Source organism: Crinia signifera, chromosome 1 (assembly GCF_055691185.1).
Source record: "Crinia signifera chromosome 1, ASM5569118v1, whole genome shotgun sequence".
Taxonomy (NCBI): Eukaryota; Metazoa; Chordata; class Amphibia; order Anura; family Myobatrachidae; genus Crinia; species Crinia signifera.
In genome coordinates, this window is record NC_139217.1 from 244,088,437 (window position 1) to 244,111,167 (window position 22,731).

The following is a 22,731-nucleotide window of genomic DNA, read 5'->3' on the forward strand; positions in this document are numbered from 1 at the left end:
ACCCCCCCCCCCACACACACACACACACACACACACACACACCCTATTCCTTACCCCTGTCCGAGTCCTAGTGTGGGACACATCTTATCTAAGGGATCTAAATAGAAACCAGGAAGTACCTTCAAATATTTAGCATATTTCTGATTGGGTACCCAGGTCTAATGAATCAATAAAAACTACACACTTTTTATAAAACTTCTTTACTCCGGTTTCTATCTGCGGAACATTGGCATGAAGTGGCGTAAGTTCGTCCCAGTTGCCCGGAGGCAAGATACATTTTGGTGTGCCCCTCCCCACACACAACCTTATATAAATGTATGTATATATAGCAGGCAAAATTTTGTTTAGACTAAAGAGAGTGATGTCTAAGCTAGACGGGGAGTCAGCCACAGCGATATTGATGGCTTTCAACTAACTAATTCAAACTGGCAGGGGAGGAGGGGTGCCCCCTTGGACACAGGAGCCTGGCGGCAGATGACTCCATTGCATCCCAGTGTTACACCACACATGGTGGCATGTCTTTTCAAATTAAAAAATTGTAACATAGCCAATATAACCAAAAATAAGAATGGAGGAGAGAGGGTATTATCCAACACCTCAATATCACTTTCTTTGCAACTGTCACTGCTATTGTCAGAAATGGAATTAATTCTGTTTTATGACCCTGTAAGTTCCAATTAGAGAAATTAGTACACAGCATAGCAAGGGGATCTTTAGTTAGGCGAAGATGGAACACCCCAGAACCTAATTTTTCCACAATACAACATGTGGTTAAAAAAAGGAAGACTTAGACCCCTTACATTTTAAGCATATGCCCAATTCTCCAGGAAAAAAAATATTTCCTTTGACCTCGGAAAATGTATGCTTGTTGTAATGTTTTAATATGCACCTCCTGCATCGCACCTGAAAAGTGTTTTCCATGGGTTTAAGTCATACCTTTGCAGAGGTAATTGATGGTATATCTTTCTCCCACTTATTAACCATTGAGGACCAGTGCCAGATTAAGCCTTTGGGGGGCCCGGGGCACTTTAGACAGGGGGGCCCCCTTGCACTTATCATTACTGGCCGCAAACTGCATGGGAGAATATTACACTGTCAAAACACAAAGTAAAGGCAGTATAAACATGGTCAATGGGTATCTGCAGGGGATATATATATATATATATATACATACATACCACATGAAAAGCCTGTGTTTGTCCCTCTGCACCTTACTCTGTAGGAGACCTCACAGTCCTAGTGCTGCCTCTGATTAAAAACCCTCCCAAGACTAGGCTGCTGCTGCTTTTCTCCATGTGCCTGAGAAGCATGTAATGAGCTCCACCAATCAGAGCTCAGCACAAACGTCTCAGCCTCTGCCCACTGGTGCAAAGTGTCATGGGACTTAGTCAACTCCCAGTAATGCACTGCACACTTGTGCAGTCAGTGTGCCAGCACCATTAATCATTGTCACATTGGCAGATAGGTGAAGCTGCAGCACTACCCCACTCCCATGCACAAAATCTTTAGCTAAAAAAAAAAATATATATATATTTTTCAAAATACATGCCAACCACAGGGGGCCCCTAGCTAGAGGGGGGCCCAGGGGTAATGACCCCTTGTGCCCCCACTATAATCTGGCCCTGTTGAGGACTACACCCTCTCAGGGCTTTCTGAAAGCAGTTCAGAATAGATACAATGGAGTTTGTATGGGCTCGTAGCACTAAAGACAAAAATGGAGTACAGTGTATCTGTTTTTTTTCTGATTGCGGCTTGGGTTTCCATAGGTTGTGCATAATGCCTAATGGAGGTACATAAAAAAAATCTCAATTCGAAATAAAACATATTGCACTTAGGTCTTGAAAGCTCAATACTTTGCCTCCAGGATTGAAAACATCCTTTACTTCAGCAACAAAATAAAAGGAGATGGTCTAGTACCTCCAGGGCGTTTTTTTCAGGGGGACAAGCTGTGCAACTGCATGGGGTTGCCACATGGCTTGTCCCGCTGTTGCACTGCATCTGACACAAGTCTTACAGAGAATGTCACTGGAGTGGGATCAGAGCTGTAACAATTCACCCGAAGACCCCCGTGGTGGCTTGGGGGAGCCTGTGCCGGTGGAGTCTGTGGGGAGCACAGAGATAATTCTGTCCAAAGAAGCCCAGGCAGTGCAGCACGCATACGGTAAATACAAAGTAGAACTTGGAGGGGGCAGAGCTACACAGAACTCAGGGAGGGGATGGGGTTAAATGGGACTCAGGGAGGGGGCAGAGCTACCCTGGCTCAGGCTACTTTTCACATTGCTGCTGCTGTCACCCACTGCCTGTCACTCTCACTCTGCTGTCACCCTCACTCTGGTCATGCAGGTTGCAAAAGTGGGGTGTAAGGTCATTTTTTTCCTACTAGACCACGCCTTTTTCCATGCTAGATGACACCCCTTGTAATTAGGCCACACATCCGTTTGTAGACAATTCAGCTCCCAGTGGGAACAGTTGAAAATGCGCCAAAAAGACAAACAGCCCTAAGTACCTCTTATCAGGTTGGTCCATTCTTATTTCCATGGGCATCGGAGACGTATTACGTGGATTGTGAATCTAAAAGAGATTCAAAGTGTGTCTTTCCTTGCAGTAAGACAACTAATCATTGTTTTATATAAATATATTTGGTTAACTATATTTTGCACACAGAGCACCAAGGAAGCATATTTGCCATTGATGGTGCCAAAACCTGATTCCCACCACCTCTATCCCAACCACCTTCAGGGTTGGGTAGCCGTTTCTAACTACATGGGCCCAATTTTGTCCGATGACCTTAGTGAGGTCCAAGTAAAATAGGGAATAAAAATGTCTGTCTTTCGCAGCTTTTTTTCATTGCCTTTTTCTAAAGTTGTGCCTCCCAATATTTGGCTAGTCCCGTTCTATCTCCTGGGTCTGTAGTTTTGTCTCAGCAATCTTGTCTGTAATCCTAATTTTACCCTGTTCTTGTTCTAGAGACTGGATGAATTAATGCATGATAAGTCAGCAGAGAACCTCATCCTCAAACTTGTAGCCTTATCTCTGGAATACAGCTACTGCTGGGTCCTCTTATATGCCAAGCAGAGAAGTCATCCTGAGTAAGTACTTCCTCTGAGAAGAAAGAGGCTAAAAGCAATTACCATCACTGTTCATAACATATTAGAATCAGCAATGTATAAAAAATGTTTTGTTATATTGTTATTATATTGTTAAAATCATTTTGTATACTCAGCTGTCAAAAGGTGCCCATACACTAGGCATTTCACATGAGCTTTGGGCTATTTTCATACAATTGAGGTGATCAATTGCATCCAAATTGCATGTGATTGACAGTAGGTCTGATGCAATGCACGGTGCAGTGAGCATCGCACTGGAGCCTGTGAGTCGCTCCGGATGCAGAAGTGATCTGTGGTATCTCATATGAGCCAAGCAGGCTTGGCTGGGAACCCATGCGATATATATTGTATATGTTTTTTCGCATACAATATATCGCAGACAATCCTGCAGCCCAGGAATGTCTTGGGTGGCTCAAGGGGTGATTGCGTGGAACTTCTCTGTGAGAAGAAGGCTTGGTGACAATGCAAGACGCCAAAGCCGCTCTCAAAGGGGAGATGCACATGCGCATAATACAATTTGGAAACGTCCAAATGAATTAGTCACACCCAAATAGCATTGTCTATACTTCATCTCAAAAACTTTTTCTCTTATGATTTTTATAAGGTGGCATATAATATTTTTCATATTTTGGATAGAAACTATTTTGGAAAATTCTGTCACCCATCTATGTGATTTTCTTAAATATCCAGCATACTGTATGTCAGTGTCAATCTTAATGTCACTCTGTTGCATCATGTCTAATGCTTTACATTTTTATTATTTTAGGTACAATCTTTCAGGTGATATACTGCATAATATTACTTTAATTTATGCAGCTATAGTTCAGCTGACTTCGAAATCTGATGAATTGGAAATAAAGGTATATCTCTCGTATTGGCTTACATTGTTGAAACCAAGGTATAAACAGTTACTATGTGAGCATCTAGAACATGGGTCCTCAAACTGCGGCCCTCCAGATGTTGTGAAACTACAAATCCTAGCACTAGCACAATCCTTGCACTTTCCTGTCTACCTCATATGGGCAGTCTCCTGATATTTCAGCTCCTAGGGGAGTGATACCAATTTTTTTTTATTGGATTCTAGTTCCAGTGATGATGCTAAAGATAATGAATCATCATTCATTCCAGGTCCTTTTTTCTCCAAGCAGGAGATTCTGATCCGTCCTAGCAGTCCTAGATGTCACCAAGGAAAAAATGATCTTTTTCCTTCACCCAGCTTGTCACAATTTTTTGGGGCTTGTGTCCTGTGGCCACCATCAAGGGGAGGGGGCACCTATACTAGCTGTAGTCATAGCTTTTGTCTGTTTTGCCTGTTTTTTGCTACGGTTTCCTTTTAACCAATATTTCGGGTTCATATGTATCCTTATTTGGGATAATCTGGATATTGGGGGGGGGGACTGTCATGAGCTACTGCTGTGACTCGTTACTTTTTATGTCAGTTTCTGTGAGCTTTCCTACAGTAGATTCTGTTTCTGGTATGGGACTTGCTGGTGGTCTCCTGAATTTACAGGTCTGTGCTATTGCAGCTCTATTCTATGTGATTGTTCTGCACAAAGCTGTCACTTAATCAGCTCTTTAACTTTAGATCTCAGCTGCAGTAATTTGTGCTTCAGGAGGCCTGTGCCTCTCTCTCAGTGTTGATTGGTGCTTGCTCCTGTTATATTCACTGCAGATGCAGACCCTGACATCAGTTATAGCTTCAAATCCAGCTCCTGTGTCTTGTTCCCAGCTTCTAGTACCAGCTTCTTGCTCACTGCTTCCAGCTGTCTAGTTCCACATTGGTAGTATTCATTTGCCCTCCAGTTTGTTCCAGTTTCCTGCAGCAGCTTCTGGTCTCATTTTCTCCTGGACATTCCTGCCTGCTACCAGTCCCAGTCCTGGGACACTGTAAAGGTGCCCACACACGCACCGAGCCCGGCGTGCGTTGTGGGCTTAACTAGCACACATAGCATCGCATCGTATGCCTTGTGCATACGATGTGCATGCAATGCGATGCGATGCTAGAAAAAGCTAGTACAAAAAGTATGTGCAGCACATACTTTTTGTACTGTGCGATGAGGTGCCGCGGGAGCGCGCACCCCATCGTACAGCATCGCACCGCCGGGATCGGTGTGTGTGTGGGCACCTTAAGTGCTCCAACTGGAGCCCTGGTTTATTCCTTTCCTACTTGTTTTTGCCAGTTACTTTGTGGACAGTATTTTTATATCTCTCTGGTCCATATTGGTACATTCCCTCTGGACTACCTATTGGTTTCACAGTGCAGTGGTTTCACAGGGTGGTTTCCTGGTATTGCGAGTACTTGTCTCTTTGTGCCAATAGCTGTGTCTTGTTGTGTTCTATTATATTGTGATTTTGCATGGCGTCTTTGTTATGTTTACAGCTACAGATGGAGCGGGTCTCTTCCTTGCAGGGGATGGTGATGGCACCCCCCACCTCCCGCCATCTGTACCTGCGAAAAGGGATGCGTGCGCACGAGATGTGCACGCGTCCCCTTTCGCACGGTTCCCCCGGGTCCCCGCCGGCATGTCGGCGGTCACCTAGGGTCCCCACCGCCTCCCCGCACCCTCCCTAACCCTGTCCATTTCCGGGGACGGACAGGGTTCCCGTCGCCCCGCCGCCCGGAAACAGATGGACGCCGGGCTGCTGGCGGATCGCCAGCGGTGACGTTCTGGCGATTCGCCAGCAAGAGGGAGCCCGGCTCCATCTGTAGGTTGTCCTTGGGTTGCGATGAGGTCGCTTACATGTTTTGTTTACTCATTTCCCTAGGATAGGCTCAGGAGCCGTTAGTGTTTTTCCCAGACAGGCCCATGTTAGTCAGTTTCACCTTTTTGACTGTCTCTGAAGGCTCTCCAGTTCCTTGTTCAACCATCAGACCTGGTTGCACCGGAGTTGGGGCAGACTTAATTTGCTCCTTCAAATGTGGTGATTAAAGGTGAAGCCTTAGCATCTGCAGATACTGGCCATCCCTTGGGACAGATCAACAGAGGCAGTGTAGGGTTTGCTTTGGTCGTTCTAAACAGCAGTCACAGCTGTGGGGTAACACCCAAAAATCAAAACACAGAGAAAGTTACATTTGGGTGATTTATTTTGTTTCTGTGCTGAGTAAATACTGGCTGCTTTATTTTTTTTACACTGCAATTTAGATTTCAATTTGAACACACGCCACCCAAATGCAACTCTCTCTGCACATGTTAAATCAGCCCCACCTGCAGTGCACATGGTTTTGCCCATTAGAGAAGGAGTTTGCTTTTATTTTATTATTTATTTATTAACAGTTTCGTATATAGCGCACACATAGTCTGCAGCGCTTTACAGAGAATATTTGAACATTCACATCAGTCCCTGCCCCAGTGGACCATACAGTCTATATTCCCTACCACATGTACACGCACACAAATTCATTCTAGAGTTAATTTTGTTATGCGCCAAATAACCTACTAGTATATTTTTGGAATGTGGGAGGAAACCGCAGTACCTGTAGAAAACCCACGCAAGTACGGGGAGAATATATAAACTCTCTACAGTAAGGGCCATGGTGGGAATCGAACCTATGACCTCAGTACTGTGAGGCAGTAATGCTAACCATTACATCATCTGTACTGCCCTATGCTTTTGCAAACCAACCTGAATTAGGCCCTTAATCTCACAGCATAGGGAATCAATCCTTCCTGAGTCTAGCACTTTTGGGCTAAGAGTCTTCACATTTTTAGGGTAGCAGAATATGATTTTAAAAATGCTATGTTTGTGTTCAGGTTTTAATTTCTCCAGGAGTGGAAGAGACTGGGTCGCTGATTCATCAGATTGCGGACCACTTGCTTATGTCGTGCACTAGTGACCCCTACAAGTGGTTGGACAGGTCATGGCTCTCTGTCCTCATATCAAAGGTTGGTGTGATTTAATGCTAATAATTTATGGTAGGGAAGATATCTTCCACCTGGTATTTAGAAGTTAATTTATTTATTTATTTATTAACAGTTTCTTATATAGCGCAGCATATTCCGTTGCGCGTTACAATAGTGATACAACAAACTGGGTATTTACAGACGGTCAAATGTATGAGATATTATAGACTACAAAGTATTATACCCACATTCTTTTAACTGTTCGTTTTGCTATTCCAGTATTGATTGTTATATCTATAACTTTTTATACCTTAACTATATAATTTATTAATAAATATTGTTTTTTTGACAATTAACCTATTGATCCAGTTTTTTAGCGCTCCACCCTTGTTTTTGTATAATTAGTGTCAACTTTTTGACTGTTGACTTTTGACTGGATCCTGTGCGCCAGGATATTGATACCAACCCATTTTAAGCATAGGTCTTAACAATTTTTTAATACAACTTGGGAAACTTGTGCAACTGAAAATGAGGTGTGATCTCATCTGAACGCGGTATGGCCTCTGGTGGGGAGTGGCCTTGTAGCATGTCACCGGTTATTACCTTGTGTGTGGAACTTACACAGTTAGCGTAGTCGGTCAGAGTTATGCAGATAGCGTAGTCAGTCAGACATGGGGGGGGGGGGGAGTTTGTCATTCGCACAAGACAAGGACATTGCCCGGACCCCTCAATATGTCCTCAGTTTAATAAGTCTTTATATTTCTGGGTATCAGGGGTGTGCTACCTATGGACACGGCAGATATAGAAGAAAAAGAAGAAGAGTGTCCTTTTTTGTTGGTGCACCTCTAATTAATAAACCTAAAAATTAACCTTTATTATTGTCTTTATTAAAAGGCTGCGAAAAATGAGTTAAAAAACATACATTGACATATACAGTTGGGGTACACACATAAAACAAGGTGGCGGGCAGGGATTGCTCTTTATTACGTTTTTATTCAAAATATGTTGTGGAGTGTTTCAAACAGTGTGTAGATAGGCCGATCCAAGCAGTGAATTGGAATTATAAATAAAGATGCCAATCTCTTCCTTCTGCCTGGATCCTAGTCTCCACTTATCTAGTCTGAGTAATCATATCTCAGTAGTCACACTTAACCACTATACAAATTGTCGGTGTAATAAGAGAAAGGGTGTCACTCTGCACAATGTCAGGGTGACCTCAACCCCCTAAGGTTGAGGTCACCCTGACATTGTGCAGAGTGACACCCCTAGTAACTATTTGGAGACCCTTGTGCTTGGTTTAATCTACTTACCTGCAGATTACCATCTATGGTGGCAGCATATATGAGTAACTAAGTAGGTCTCATAAATACATCGGATACCGAGGCACTATATTTAGCTCGTCACTCTGCTGATTACCATACATGGTGGCAGTTTGAGAGATCAATAGAGACTATGCCAGGACATTATTGAGGTTAAGAGAGCGATCCCCCCACTGGGAGAATAGGGTTTACTTACCAGTGTGCACCCCCATTATATAGGGTGTAACACATAGGTACACCCTTTCTCTTACCACACCGACAATTTGTATAGTGGTTAAGTGTGACTACTGAGATATGATTACTTAGACTAGATAAGTGGAGACTAGGATCCAGGCAGAAGGAAGAGATTGGCATCTTTATTTATAATTGCAATTCACTGCTTGGATCGGCCTATCTACACACTGTTTGAAACACTCCACAACATATTTTGAATAAAAACGTAATAAAGAGCAATCCCTGCCTGCCACCTTGTTTTATGTGTGTACCCCAACTGTATATGTCAATGTATGTTTTTTAACTCATTTTTCGCAGCCTTTTAATAAAGACAATAATAAAGGTTAATTTTTAGGTTTATTAATTAGAGGTGCACCAACAAAAAAGGACACTCTTCTTCTTCTTTTTCTTCTAGTCAGTCAGACAGGTGTGAATGTGTTCCTGAAACACCCCCATTATCCACACCAGCCCGAAGCGTGGCGAGGGGGTGCGGTACGCGTCCTCCCGACCTGTTCATACTCCACTATCCAGTGCTTGAAAGCATCTTGGTCATCTCTGAATCAGGACCAGTGTCTAAATAGCTGGATTGTCCTGCTGAAATCGGAACAGTTGGGAGGCATTTTGTAATGTTATAATTATAGGATGTGAAAATATTCTATTAAAAAAACTATACTTACCAGAATTGTATTAGAATTTGATTAATTTGAAAATAAGATTCCATCGTTTAATTTTTAACATTATTCTCTTTTTCACGAATGTCGAATGTCATAATACATTTTTGGTACTTATGTAATATCTGGGCTCCCGTTTTTCTTATGAGACCGCGTCTGCTCGCCACGCTTTGGGCACGGTGGCTCGCTGCACTATATAAAATCAACTCCATGCGTAGTTGGATAGTAGGGGTATGAAAAAATGGGGTGCATTTAACATGGGAGCCTAGATAATACATAAGTACCACATTTTTTCCTCTCCCAGTTTATTTGCTTTTTCATATTGTTTCCAAGGAGGAATAAGATTTTATTTTTAACATTTTTAGTGAAGCTTTTTGCATCAGAACACATCATACACTTCAGTAAATTTAACATGTACTGTATACATAGAGAAGGCATAAACAAGTATAAGAGTTGAAACAATACAATGGCATTATCTAAAATATAATGAGTCACAATAATTGCATTACTTTCAATAAAAGTGGGTTGATACCTTCCTAGTGAGACAAAGTATAAATTACAGATAAATAAAAGATACAATGTTTCAGCATTTGGATGTGAAATGATGCACAGCTTCCACACCACATTTTCTAGATTTTCCAAACCTTAATAAAGTAACAGGAACCATTTTTCCTACGGCTCATGTTGAATTCTATATTTATTCTAGAAAGAAATCTAAACAAACTAAAGGATGTTATCCCAGGTGGGGTTGGGAAGGCCATATATGCGCAAGGTACATAGAAGGTTACATCAATAGCATATCACTAAAGTAGCAATCAAGACAAAATCAACTTAATGAGAATCTAAGAATGTGTTACATAACAATGTCCCAAGGAATCTATAGCCTGGGCAATAAAGAAATAAAATAGCTTACTGAAATAAGAGCAGAACCTTGAAGCTTACGAGTGTGTTTAAATATATTAGACAATATACCAAGAAAATGTGCTACTGCATTTGAAAGGGATCGTAACCCGATAAGCAGTCCTATGATTGAACATAGCATAAATGTTCAAGTCACTGGGCCAAAGAGGCCCTGGTATAAGGGCAATATATAATGGAGGAGGCCTGGGGGCGGAGGAAGCCATCCCAGAGTTCGAGAATTTCTCAAATACAAAACAATAAAAGGTCTCCCACCATGTAGGCATGGCCAGTTGCCCAGGTATCCAAGATCTTCATTGCTAAAGGATGCCAGGTGTCTACAGCATTGGGGACTTTAGGGCAGCACAGAGTACTCCTATCAAGTTGACCGAATGGTCCAACTTTTTCAATATATAGGGTATCCCCTAAGATTGACTGAGGGCAGTGAGAAGGTTGTTCGATCAAGGAGTTAGAGATCTTAGTATTAAAATAAGTCTTGAGATCCTGACTATGGCAAATATCAGCTACTACGGATATGGGTAAAGGATTTTGGCCTAGCTGAGAGCCAGTTCACTTCTGCTGCATGCTAAGCTGCTGGTGGGGTATGGTGTAATCCTCCGATTCACCAGGACCAATGGATATCGATTCAATTCTATGGTCGGCAATATGGAGTAATGCATCTAGTAGCTTTTCTATCCACCTATCTATGTGTGGCAAAAGGGTCTGAGTTATAGCTTTCGCCAGCTCAGTGGCAAACCCAGAATAAAAAAAAGAGAGCATTATAAAATATGTCTCATTGATGTGTAATTATATTCCCATATAATGATGTATAAAGGTTCACGTCAACAGGGAAGTATAGAAATGAACATATATAAACCAAAGTATACAGTATTTCAACCCCAGCGAACACCTGGGAGGAATTAGATTTATATAACAGCACATATTCTGAAATGAAGCTTAGGCTGCCAGCATTAGATATATTTGGAAATATTTTATGATGCCATTATATATATGCTTGCATATACAGTAAGTTGCTTAGCAACAGCAATGTAATGTTATTTTGGCTTATAATTAGGAATTGATTTCCTGTGTCTGGCTTAGGGCTGTAGATAACATACTGTACTAGTAAAATAATTGATTTATAAATATCTGGCAAATGCAGAAGCAAGAGAGATAATAAATACAGGATGACATTTAACCACTTGAGTGGTATGCCCGGAAATGTTCTGGGCTCAGCTGCGGTGCCGCAGCGGGCTGTCCCGGAAAATTTCCGGGCATACCACTAAAATGGAGGTCACCTGTCCGGGCACCCCCCCCCCCCCCCCCCAGTGGCCGCTCTGCTGTCCTCTCCCCTTCCCTTAATCCCCCTCACCTCTCAGCTCCGGCGATTGTACACTGGAGCTCCCCTGCCCTGGTCATCATTGGTACTAGTAATTGACAGGCGGCAGGCTGGGGGATGTTCGGGGGGACTCGGGAGAGTTCAGGCACCCGAGTCCTCCCCAGCCGCCGCAAAACATCCCTGAGCCTGCCGCCTGTGTGATCACTGACAGGCGGCTGGGGCAACGGCGGTAGGGAAGCTCCGGTGTACTAACGCAGGAGCGAAGGTGAGGAGGGGTGGCGGCTTCCGATGATCTGTGGTCGGTTTTGCTGGGACACGACAAACCTGCCCTGGTAGGTTTGTCCTGCCCCAGCAAAACCTACCACTCAAGGGGTTAATGAGATGTAAAACTGTGATTTTTGCTAAATTTTTTTTGCCAAAAATGGCCGAAATTGCATATTTAATGAGATGCGAAAAATGGCAAAAACCGCAGATTTTTTCGCGAAATTGCACAAAGTGCGATTTTTAGTCGCAACGGAACTCACATCCAGATGTTTTCCCATTGAAAAGTATACAATTCGCATATTTAATGAGATGAGAAAATGTGTCTAAAAATCACCAAACATGTAGACCAGGTTCTGATATGCGAATTGGCCTGAACTTTGCACAGATCATTGAGATCTGTGCATGGTCCTGTGTAAAAAAAATGTGTGAACTTTTTTTTTTTTTTTAAATGGCGTGAGGTCCCCCCTCCTGAGCATAACCATCCCTGGGCTCATTGAGCCGGACCTTGTTCCAAAAATTCAGGGGACAAAAAGAATAGGGTCCCCCGTATTTTGAAACCAGCACCGGGCTCCAGCAGCCCACGGTGTCATGCCACAGCCGCGGGACACTTTTTATATAAGGTCCCCCGGCCGAAACTTGAGCACCGTGGCTGGTCAGCCTTGGACGGGGTACCTGGAGGAGTGGGGACCCCCCCAATAAAGGGGTCCCCCCCCAGGCTTCACCCGTCCAGGGCTGAAGCCCGGGGCTGTGACCGGTGTCCGTGGCCAGTGGACGTCGGCCTGATAGGGTTAAATCTCACATTCCTAACATTGCTTTATGCAGGAGAACTACAAGTGCCAGCAGACCTCCCCCAAATGCTGGGACTTTGAGAACCACAAGTCCCAGCATGTGGGGCATTAATGGCCCTGCTGGGACTTGTAGTCCACCTGTAAAAAGAATGTTAAAATAAAACACACATACACAGAAAAGTATAACTTTTTTCACACACAACCACACACCTCACTTTTACACCAACATACTTACCAATCCAGGATCTAGCACTGGGCTCCCTCCTGCATAGCCAGCTCACCCCACACTGGCAGCGGGGTGAGACAGCTTTCTCCTGCACAGCTAACACCTATTTATAAATAAAAGTATTGTTCACATAAAGCCTATCTAGCGTTGGGACCAGTGGCGTAACTACCTAATTTTCACCTCCCCGTCTGCAGTATGGGAGCAGCTATTTATTAAGTGTCAGTTTTCATTATAGCAGCAGGAGCCGGTGCCGGGAGAGGACCGTGACGGCAGGCCACCAGACAGCAGCGGGTAAGTGGTAACTATAAACCCGCAGAACCCCGGCGCCCACATGTTCTCTGCGCCTCCCCGCCACCGCGGAGCTATAGCTACACCACTGGTTGGGACAGCACTACACAGGCTTTATGTGAACAATACTTTTATATATAAATACTTGAAGAGTTTGTAGAGATTGTCTGCACATACTGTACAAAATTGGGGATAGCTGCTGGAGAATGAGCTTATTCAACTAACAAATGGCAGAGGAAAAGTAGAGGGTGGAACTAAAGAATTGCCAGTCCACGTTTAGGAAAGATAGAATGTTATTTATGTTCTTAGACTATTAATGAGTTTGAAGGAAACCCCTTTCTGACCACTGTTTGCTTTGTGATAATGGAAGAAATAGTAATTGCTTGAATGCATTTCTAATTTGGTTTGTACATTATATTTTGTGGTTTGGTACCACTTGAGAATATTTTGACTGCAGATCTAGGATTGCTGTTGCTGTTTTTGTATTTTTATCATAATTATTATTATTATAATACAATGTGATAATGAGCTGTGGCCGTCACTGTTATTCATGTTTTGTACTTACCAGATCGGCACTCCAGGTTTTTGTTGACCCACTTTGCCATGTTTCTATGCATGCCTTAGTCTGTGTTGGGTGCGGTGCTTCTACTTGGTAGTTAGTCATGCTCTGAGGCACTGAACTCTGCCGGTTATACTCCTGTGATACTCCTATTATATTTATTGTTCCTGGTGATTTCTATGTTCCCAGAGATTCTCAGTGATCCTAGCAAACTTCTGTCTGAGATTATCCCAGAGTCCAGTGTATTCCAGCCTGTGGATCTAGTACCTCAGTGCAACAACTGTGTCCTAAGCCCCGTACATACGGGGGGATATATATTGCTGAGCGATATATCGCTCGCGATGAGCGATAGATCGCTCAGTGTCCCATTTGCAGCAGCGACCAGAGATGGTCGCTGGTGAAAAAGAAACTGCCGGGGGAGCCCGGCAGTGGAAATCAGCTGGTCGCAGGAGCATGTTCCTGCGACCAGCGATCACTACGGGGGAGAAAACGGGAGCGCGCACCTGGCAATATATATCGCCTGTGCACACTCCCATCACGGGCAATATGGTCGCTCAGCGACCATATTTCCCGCAATATTACACAAAATCGCCCCCGTGTGTACACAGCATAAGATTGTTCCAGCCTGCGTCTGAGTATTCATTAAGCATACCTGCCATATATCCTGTGAGATCCTTCCTGTGTCAGAGAACCATTGCATCCAGTCTGTGAGATCTCGTCTGTGTCCAGCTTCTGTGAGTACCAGCGGCTTCTCCACACATTGTGGAGGAAGTTTCACCTTTCATTACTATCTGCCATTGACATTCTCACAGTGCCAGCTGGAGCCATAGGTCTTGTCTCGCAACAGAGACACGGAGGCGGTTATGGCGCAGGCCTAACCACATGCTAACTTGTCTTGTTTGTGTTTCTTGTTTGTCTCACAGCAGATGCCAGAGACATTGGTCTAGCCTTGTGACCTTGTCGCATAGGCAGTTAGGTTGCAGACCTTTGTTTATTGCGACGGATTTGCATTATAGCATTATTATGCATTAAGGCAGCAAATCCTGTGTTCAATCCTTGTTGGCAAGGTTGCATGCTCTAGACCAGCGGTTCTCAAACTGTGGGTCCTGACCCCAAAGTGGGTCCCGACCTTCTCAGCATAGGGTCGTGACTACACATTGCTGACCATCAGACAGATGACTTTTCTAATCTCAGTCAGTGATTCAAGGAGTCTGAAAAATCTGTTGAATTTTCTGTTATTTTAGACTCCTCCCATCATTTGGTTCCTCCACAATCCTGCCATGTATGTGCTGTCTGCTGACTACACATGTCATGTGATGACCTTCTGCAGTAACTTGCTGGGGTCCCGTAATTATTTTTATTGTCTGATGGAGTCCCAGAGCAAAATAGTTTGAGGACCCCTGCTCTAGACAATGTTCATGTGCAGAGCCCAGTTTATCTTTGTGTTGTCTAGTCAGATAAACCTCTTTCTAGTACCCGGATTTGGTTGGGACTTTGTGTCACTGCTAAAGACCAGGTGGCATCCAAGTAGAGGGTGGATCTAGTCTACCCTGGAAAGGCAGATATTTGTGGCGAAGTCTAAGACCTCCGTAGGTACCAGCCGAGTTAGGGTATAGTAAGAGTCAGGGTCAGGCTCAGGTGCTGCTGTGGCTTCACCACCTCGACCATCAGGCTGTAATCAACACCTTGCAGACCTGCCATTCAGAGCGAGGGTTAACTCTGAGTTCACCCCAGATTATCATAACACCTACAACTGCCAGCAATGGGCTGCTGAGCCCTTCCACGCATATTCTTGATTGTTTTGCCCAAATAGCGCTCGCAATGCATGGAAGGCTTTGCTGGGTAAGCCGTTCAGAGGTAAACATGGGTTAACTTAGTTTAGCACTGTTTGTTAAATACTAAAAGGAGGGCATAACCCCTTTAGCGAGTGCTAAAAGGACTACTTTTCATTTTAAATTGGGCTCTTACATTTTTCAGGCCTATTGATATTTTATGTCCACCAGGAAATAATTATCCAATGGTCAAAAAATAAAAAGGACAAAGTAGTGTAGTATATGAAGACAAACATCTCAAAACACAAGCCTATGATGTATGCACGTATATCAAATGTCTTTTGGGCTTCTCAGCATAGAAACTCTCTACTAGGATCTCATGGGTCTTGATGGGCATGTATGAACAATACTCTAGTACTCCCTTAAAATAATACTCCTCAAAGTGTGTGGACCAGGGGGATACAAGAGGGTAGTTTCCAGAAGCTCTTTTGAGGAGAAACTTTTCATAAAGATTAAGGTTTGTGCAATACAGACAATATATTTACAAACCTCATTGTATGAGAAGTTATTAGGGCCAACTGAGGTCTAAGGACCCACGGTACTTATATGTTAGTTGGGCGCCCACTAAGCTATTTGCTTAGTTTTATGCGTCCCCTCGCTGCGCTCGCCACACTGTATAAAATCGACTCCATGCCTACATGGATAGTGGGGGTATGAGCGTACTAACTATAATGGGCACCCAACTAACATATAAGTACCGGACCCACTCATTGCAGGACCTGCACAGACCCTGTATCTATGTTGAGGCTTCTCAGCCAGATAGTCTCAGTTATTCACCTGCACTAGTAATTATTTATATAACTTGTGTTTTTTTCAGAGATTGGGGCTCACAACTTATAATGGTTTTACTTTGTCTTAATGCAGAGGTTCCCAATCTTTTTCGGATCGCGGCACCCTACAGTATCCAAATTTTTCCGCGGCACCCCTAGGCCCCTCAAAAAATATATAAAATGAAGTAGCTTGTGTTTATATGTGTTTCTTAGGTTCAGTTATGTGGTAAAGGGCAGGATTTGGTTCTGATTATACACATATTTTATGATTGGCAGCCACCAGCACTGGTTTTGTCCATAAATAATTGACCATAATTAATTTGAATTGGTCCTGGTCCACCAACCCGTGGCACCCCTGCAAGTGTCCCGAGGCACCCCAGGGAGCCACGGCACACAGTTTGGGAACCACTGTCTTAATGATTGCATAGATTACATAATATAGAATATTTATCAACTTCATTACTTTTCCAGGCAGAAAACGTCTTGCTTTCATTTCCATGTATTAATCCCATGGTGGCTCAGCTAATGCTGTGCAGGGGAGTCTCATTACAGTGGCTGCTGTCAGCAACCGACGACCAACTGAAAGAGCTCTTGCCAGAAGTACCAGCAAAATTTCTAAAGGTATGGAAAGAATAAACTGAGAGTTTGATGTGATAATGTGTATGTGTTATGCCAGGCCCAGTATAAATCACACAAAGCCTACATACTGTAGGTCTTTGGCAACAGGCCTGCATTCATAAAAACTTCTGCTCCTCTGCAAATGCCACAATGTTGCTTTTCTGTTCATCTGACCCACCCACTAGTTCAAAAACCTAGAAGATTTCATTTTGCAATTTGATAATTTTGAACTTTGTTAATGAGACCCATCTCCACTATCTCAACTCACTGCATTGATCTGCACTGGCCATATAAAACTGTAATCAGATTTATTTTAATCTACTCAAGAAATAACATAGTAAATCCCCCAGCACACTGCAATAGGCCAGCAAAACATACTTCAACTCACATAAATGTATCCCAAAATCCATTTTGCCACTTCAAGAATGAAAATACCCCCCAGCTACTGATCCTATACATGCCTCTCAGTACAGTGATACACAGAGTGGACGTTAATCAATTTAAAGATCCATTACAAGTGTGTGCAGGGCAGCCATCAGTGGGGGACTGCAGGGAATACAGTCCTGAGCCCAGACAGAAAGGAGGTCCAGGATTGGAGTCTGCTTATGACACTTTATACTTAGCAAAGTTCACATTTCCCTTAAAGCAATGTAGAGATTCAGTAGTGCAGTAAGTGGTGCAGACAAAGGTCTCATTATGCATGCCGACTGTTTGAGAAAGGTCAGTCCTGGGCCCGCACTTTCTGATGGCAGCCCAAAGTGTGTGTAAATATAATAGCACAGCGAGCGCAGCGGTACACTCATACGTTGTCCATGTCGACATAAAAGAAGCAGGAAAAAAGAGTGTCAACCTTTTGAGTGTCGACCTGAATCTTTTATCGACTTTCTGTCAATGTGGACCTATGAAATGTTGGCCATTTTTAGGCATTGAACTAGTCACTGTTGACCATTATTGGTCGATCTAGTGACTGTCTGCCCAGACCCTGCAGCGGGGTTCGCCCAGCAGGGATCTGGGCAGTGGTGGCTGGGAGCTTGTAGCGCTGCTATTTACTGGGCGGCGGGCATCGCTGCTGAATTTGAGAATTCATCAGCGTCCAGACAGTCTTTTCAAATTCAGCAGCACTTCCCACTCACCTCCCAGGAAATAGCGCTACAAGCTCCCAGCCCCCGCTGCCTGCATGTAGGCGAGGTGAGGGAGAGAAAGAGAGGGGGCCCACTGAATTATTTTGCCCAGGGGCCCTGGCAAATATCAAGACGTCCTTGAATGTAGTACATATTTATCTATAATAATAATAATAATACTTGGAATCAGGGTCTGTAGAGGTCAGAACCTAGTGATGGAATTGTATTCTAATCTCGTCATCTTGTTCATGCCCATTATTCAAGATTCCTCTAGCTATGTTTCTTAAGTGTTCAGCTTTCGTTGGTAAAGATTGTCAGGTCTAAGAAGTTAACTGAAGAGAAAATGGCCCAATCAGTGGGTAAAGGGGGGAAAACTATTTTTAGGTATATAAGTGAAAGGAGAAAAACAAAAAGTGGAATAATAAGACTAAAGACAGAGAGTGGAATTTTTCTTGAGGGGGACAATGTAATAGCAGATAATATTAATAATTATTTCTGCTCAGTATTCACTACTGAAAGAGAGGGGAAGGGGCCACAATTAAGTTGCAAGTATAGTCAGAAAACTGAGGGAGAAACAAGTACATTTACAGAGGAGAAAGTCCTCACAGAACTCTCAAAACTGAAAGTGGATAAATCAATGGGGCCAGATGGGATACATCCAAGGATACTAAAAGAGCTCAAAGGGGAGCTGGTAAAACCAATAACAGAATTATTCAACCAGTCACTAGCTACTGGAGTAATCCCAGAGGACTGGAAAACAGCGAATGTAGTCCCACTGCACAAAAGTGGAAGCAAAGAAGAGGTAAGCAACTATCGACCAGTGAGCCTTACATCAGTAGTAGGGAAATTGATGGAAACACTCTTAAAAGAAAGAGTTGTAGAATATCTCAAAACCAGCAATTTACAGGATCCAAAACAGCATGGGTTTACTGGGGGAAGATCATGTCAAACAAATCTTATTGACTTTTTTGACTGGGTGACTAAAGTAATAGATCAAGGTGGGGCTGTAGATGTAGCTTATCTAGACTTTAGTAAGGCTTTTGACACTGTCCTACATCGCAGACTGTTAAATAAACTTGAAAGCTTGGGATTGGATTCTAAGATAGTTGAATGGATAAGAGCATGGTTGCAGGACAGAAAACAGAGAGTTGTAGTAAACGGAGTACAGTCAAAGGAGGGAAAGGTTACAAGTGGAGTACCCCAGGGATCTGTACTTGGACCAGTGCTTTTTAATATCTTTATTGGTGATATTGCAAATGGAATTGAGGGTAAAATGTGCCTTTTTGCAGATGACACAAAGGTATGCAACAGGGTAGACACACCAGGAGGGGTAAAACAAATGATTGATGATCTAGGTAGATTAGAGGAATGGTCAAGAGCATGGGTCCTCAAACTGCGGCCCTCCAGATGTTGTGAAACTACAAATCCCAGCATGCCTTGCCACAGTTTTGCTATAAGGGAGTGTTAAAACTGTGACAAGGCATGCTGGGATTTGTAGTTTCACAACATCTGGAGGGCCACAGTTTGAGGACCCATGGTCAAGAGCATGGCAACTACAGTTTAATGCCAAAAAATGCAAAATCATGCACTTGGGTTGCAAAAATCCAAAGACTAAATATAGTATAAATGGCACTATAATGGAAACTACTGAGGAAGAGAGGGATCTAGGTGTCACTATTTCAGGGGACTTAAAGGCAGGTAGGCAATGTAACAAAGCAATGAAGAAGGCAAGTCAGATGCTTGGTTGCATAGGGAGAGGTATCATCAGTAGAAAGAAAGAAGTAATAATGCCACTGTATAGGTCATTGGTACGACCTCATCTAGAGTATTGTGTTCAGTTCGGGAGGCCATATCTCCAGAAGGATATAAATACATTAGAGACTGTACAAAGAAGGGCAACTAAAATGGTGCATGGCCTACATCACAAAACGTACCAGGAAAGACTAAAGGATCTTAATATGTATACTTTAGAGCAGAGAAGGGAAAGGGGGGACATGATAGAAACTTTCAAATATATCAAGGGTTTTAACAAGGTACAGGTGGGAGACATTCTTCACAGGAAGAGGAGCAGCAGAACACGAGGACATACACTGAAACTAGAGGGAGGAAGATTCAGGGGAAATTTGAGGAAGAATTACTTCACAGAAAGAGTAGTAGATAAGTGGAATAGCCCCCCATCAGAGGTGGTAGAGGCAAATACAGTAGTACAATTTAAACATGCTTGGGATAGGCATATTGATATCCTTACAAAAAAATAAGGATCAAATATGGTTTGAGGTAACATGTTTAAAAAAGGGGCAGACTAGATGGGCCAAGTGGTTCTTATCTGCCGTCAAATTCTATGTTTCTATGTTACTGTACTCTGTGGTGAAAATGAGATTACTCTGATTAAGATTGATGTGCTCTAGGAATGTTTTTAGACTGCTTTCGGTCCCTTTCCATGTGAAAATGATATTGTCTATATAGCTGTGCCATAGCACCAGATAATCCCCCAGCTCTGTGTTTGACCAGATGTTATGGTCCTCCCAATGGCTCATAAAGAGATTGGCATATCTGGGGGTGAATCTGGTGTCCATAGCAGTCCCAGTTGTCTGTAGGTAGTACTGATCACCAAACCATAGGTAATTATGCTCAAGGATGTATTTACTACAGTCTAAGATAAATTGTGACTGTTCGCTGGGTAAAGATGTATCCTATCTCAAGTAATAACCCACCGCTTCAATTCCCTGCCTCTGATTTATCACATAAACACAAGAGACAGGACCACAATGAATAGAGGCTTCTACCACAAAGACAAAAAGTGGACACTTTCAGGTCCAAAGTAACTATGGAAGAATTCAAAATTTCTGAGCACATGACATGCAACCACATGGGGGTTATCTAGCTAGCTAGCTGCCCATGTGGGCTACAGTATGTGGGGAGGACGATTAGGAAGTTTAAAGTGCACAGTACCGGCGGGTGAGCCTCTGGGGACCGGGACCTCGCGAGAACGCAACTCGGAAGTCTCGCCACCTGTCAGCTCTGTGGAGCCGGGCTAGCTGTGCAGTCACTGTGCCAGTTACAGCCGTGGCTGAGGAGATCGCGGCGTGGGACACCAGGAGGACAGGACATACTGTAACACACAGATTAGAGGTGCACTGCGGAGGGGACGGGATGCCAGCCCCCCGCACCACCACCCTGTGTACTGGTAAATTTGCCTAAAACTGGACCTTCTTTTCCCCTTTGGCCCCATCTGCTTGACACTTCACCATTATCAGCACCAGTGGCGTAACAGAAGCACCGCAGCCCCCGCAGTCGCGGGGAGGTGCAGTGTAAAGGCGGGCGCCGGGGGGCTGCGGTGATATTGTAATGCCCCCCAGCTTTACCTGTCAGCGCTGCGGTGGTCCCGGCTCCCGTCCTGACTTCATTCTGAGCCTATGGAGACGGACCGTCATAAAATGTCCGCCCCCATATAGCAGATAGTTCTCTGAAACTGTCTGCTGTATGGGGGCGGACATTTTGTGATGGTCCATTCTTCATATCCGAATGAAGCCAGGACGGGAGCCGGGACCACCGCAGCGCTGACAGGCACCCAGCTCCCACCCACATCGCTGACAGCCGGACTCTGCTGAGTAAGTAAGTATATGGGTGGCGGGCGGGGCACCAGAAACCTTTGCAGATGGGGTTTTGTGAGACTGCGCACTAAGTGCGTTGGTGCGGGGTTAGCTGCTAGAAAAGAACAGGTGATCGGCCTGTGAATTTTGGCAATATAACAAGAAATTTTCTGCGCTTCACCCCTAATGGATTCAAAAAACTGAGGATATGTGTTGGTTTAATAAAACCTTTTTATTGATTCACATATAAAGTCTTTTCTAGCAGCTAACCCCGCACCAACGCACTTAGTGCGCAGTCTCACAAAACCCCATCTGCAAATTTGTAAAAAGATCAAGTGAGCTGCAGCAAAAGTCGCACATGGGCCTCACCGACATCAGAACAAATAGGGAAGGGAGAGCAGAAGCATTCTTCTCCTCCCTAACAGAACAACACCCAAACACAGAAGCGACTACCTTCTGTGACACATTTCTGAACTTAGAAAAACTAATTAGCAAAGAAACGAAATTATGGTGGGACACGTACACATTAAACTGGTACATACAAAATAAATTAATACCAAAAGGGCTGACCATTAGCAAAACGCCCACACACAACCAAGAAAACCAAACATTTATGAACCAATGGAATAAGATCCTTAAAGAATGTTCATTTAACTTAATGCAATTACTCATAGATGACAACCAGAGTAAGTTAAAAACTCTAGACCAGGAGATCAAGGCTCTAGACACTACCTTAGAACCATACAAAAAGGAAGAACATTTCATTAATTTATCAGAACTGACAAGCTCAAAACTGATAAAAACTGAAGCTACACTAATTGAGAAAAAGCGGAACAAGATACTCAGGGACAAATTTTGTCTAAAAAGACCCATTGACAGAAATAGTAAGAAGAGATCACACAACACTCTGAAACACAAACACTTACTACCATTACCCACTCAGACAGAACCACTGGCACCAATTCACAAACAACACAATTTGACATACCAACAATACATGTCCAAAATCCATAAACATATAGATAATAGCCCCAAACCACCAAGACAAACACACACCGCAGAGACCGACGACGACAACATCTCAACAGGGTCAGAGACATCCTTTTCCACTCACGAGGCAGAAGAATCTGCCAACTATCCCAGACTAGCTAGACTCTCACTAGGCCTGGGGTGGAACACAAGTGGCATTTCAAACATCTCAACCCACACACTAGAACCAGGAATTTTGACAGACCTGACCACACTACCACTACTTCAGACAAAACAACCAGACATAACTGGAGA

The 22,731-nt window shown here is 43.6% G+C and overlaps 1 protein-coding gene across 8 annotated transcripts in view; it reads left to right on the forward strand.

The window, feature by feature from the left end:
- SHOC1 (shortage in chiasmata 1) overlaps positions 1 to 22,731 on the forward strand; it is a 310,818-nt gene that overhangs the window by 275,597 nt on the left and 12,490 nt on the right. For all 8 annotated transcript variants that reach the window (XM_083179518.1, XM_083179550.1, XM_083179508.1 and 5 more), the window contains 4 exons: positions 2,968 to 3,089; positions 3,874 to 3,967; positions 6,860 to 6,991; positions 16,587 to 16,736. In XM_083179518.1, coding sequence (XP_083035644.1) covers positions 2,968 to 3,089; positions 3,874 to 3,967; positions 6,860 to 6,991; positions 16,587 to 16,736 — 498 coding nt within the window. The remainder of the gene's footprint in view (positions 1 to 2,967; positions 3,090 to 3,873; positions 3,968 to 6,859; positions 6,992 to 16,586; positions 16,737 to 22,731) is intronic.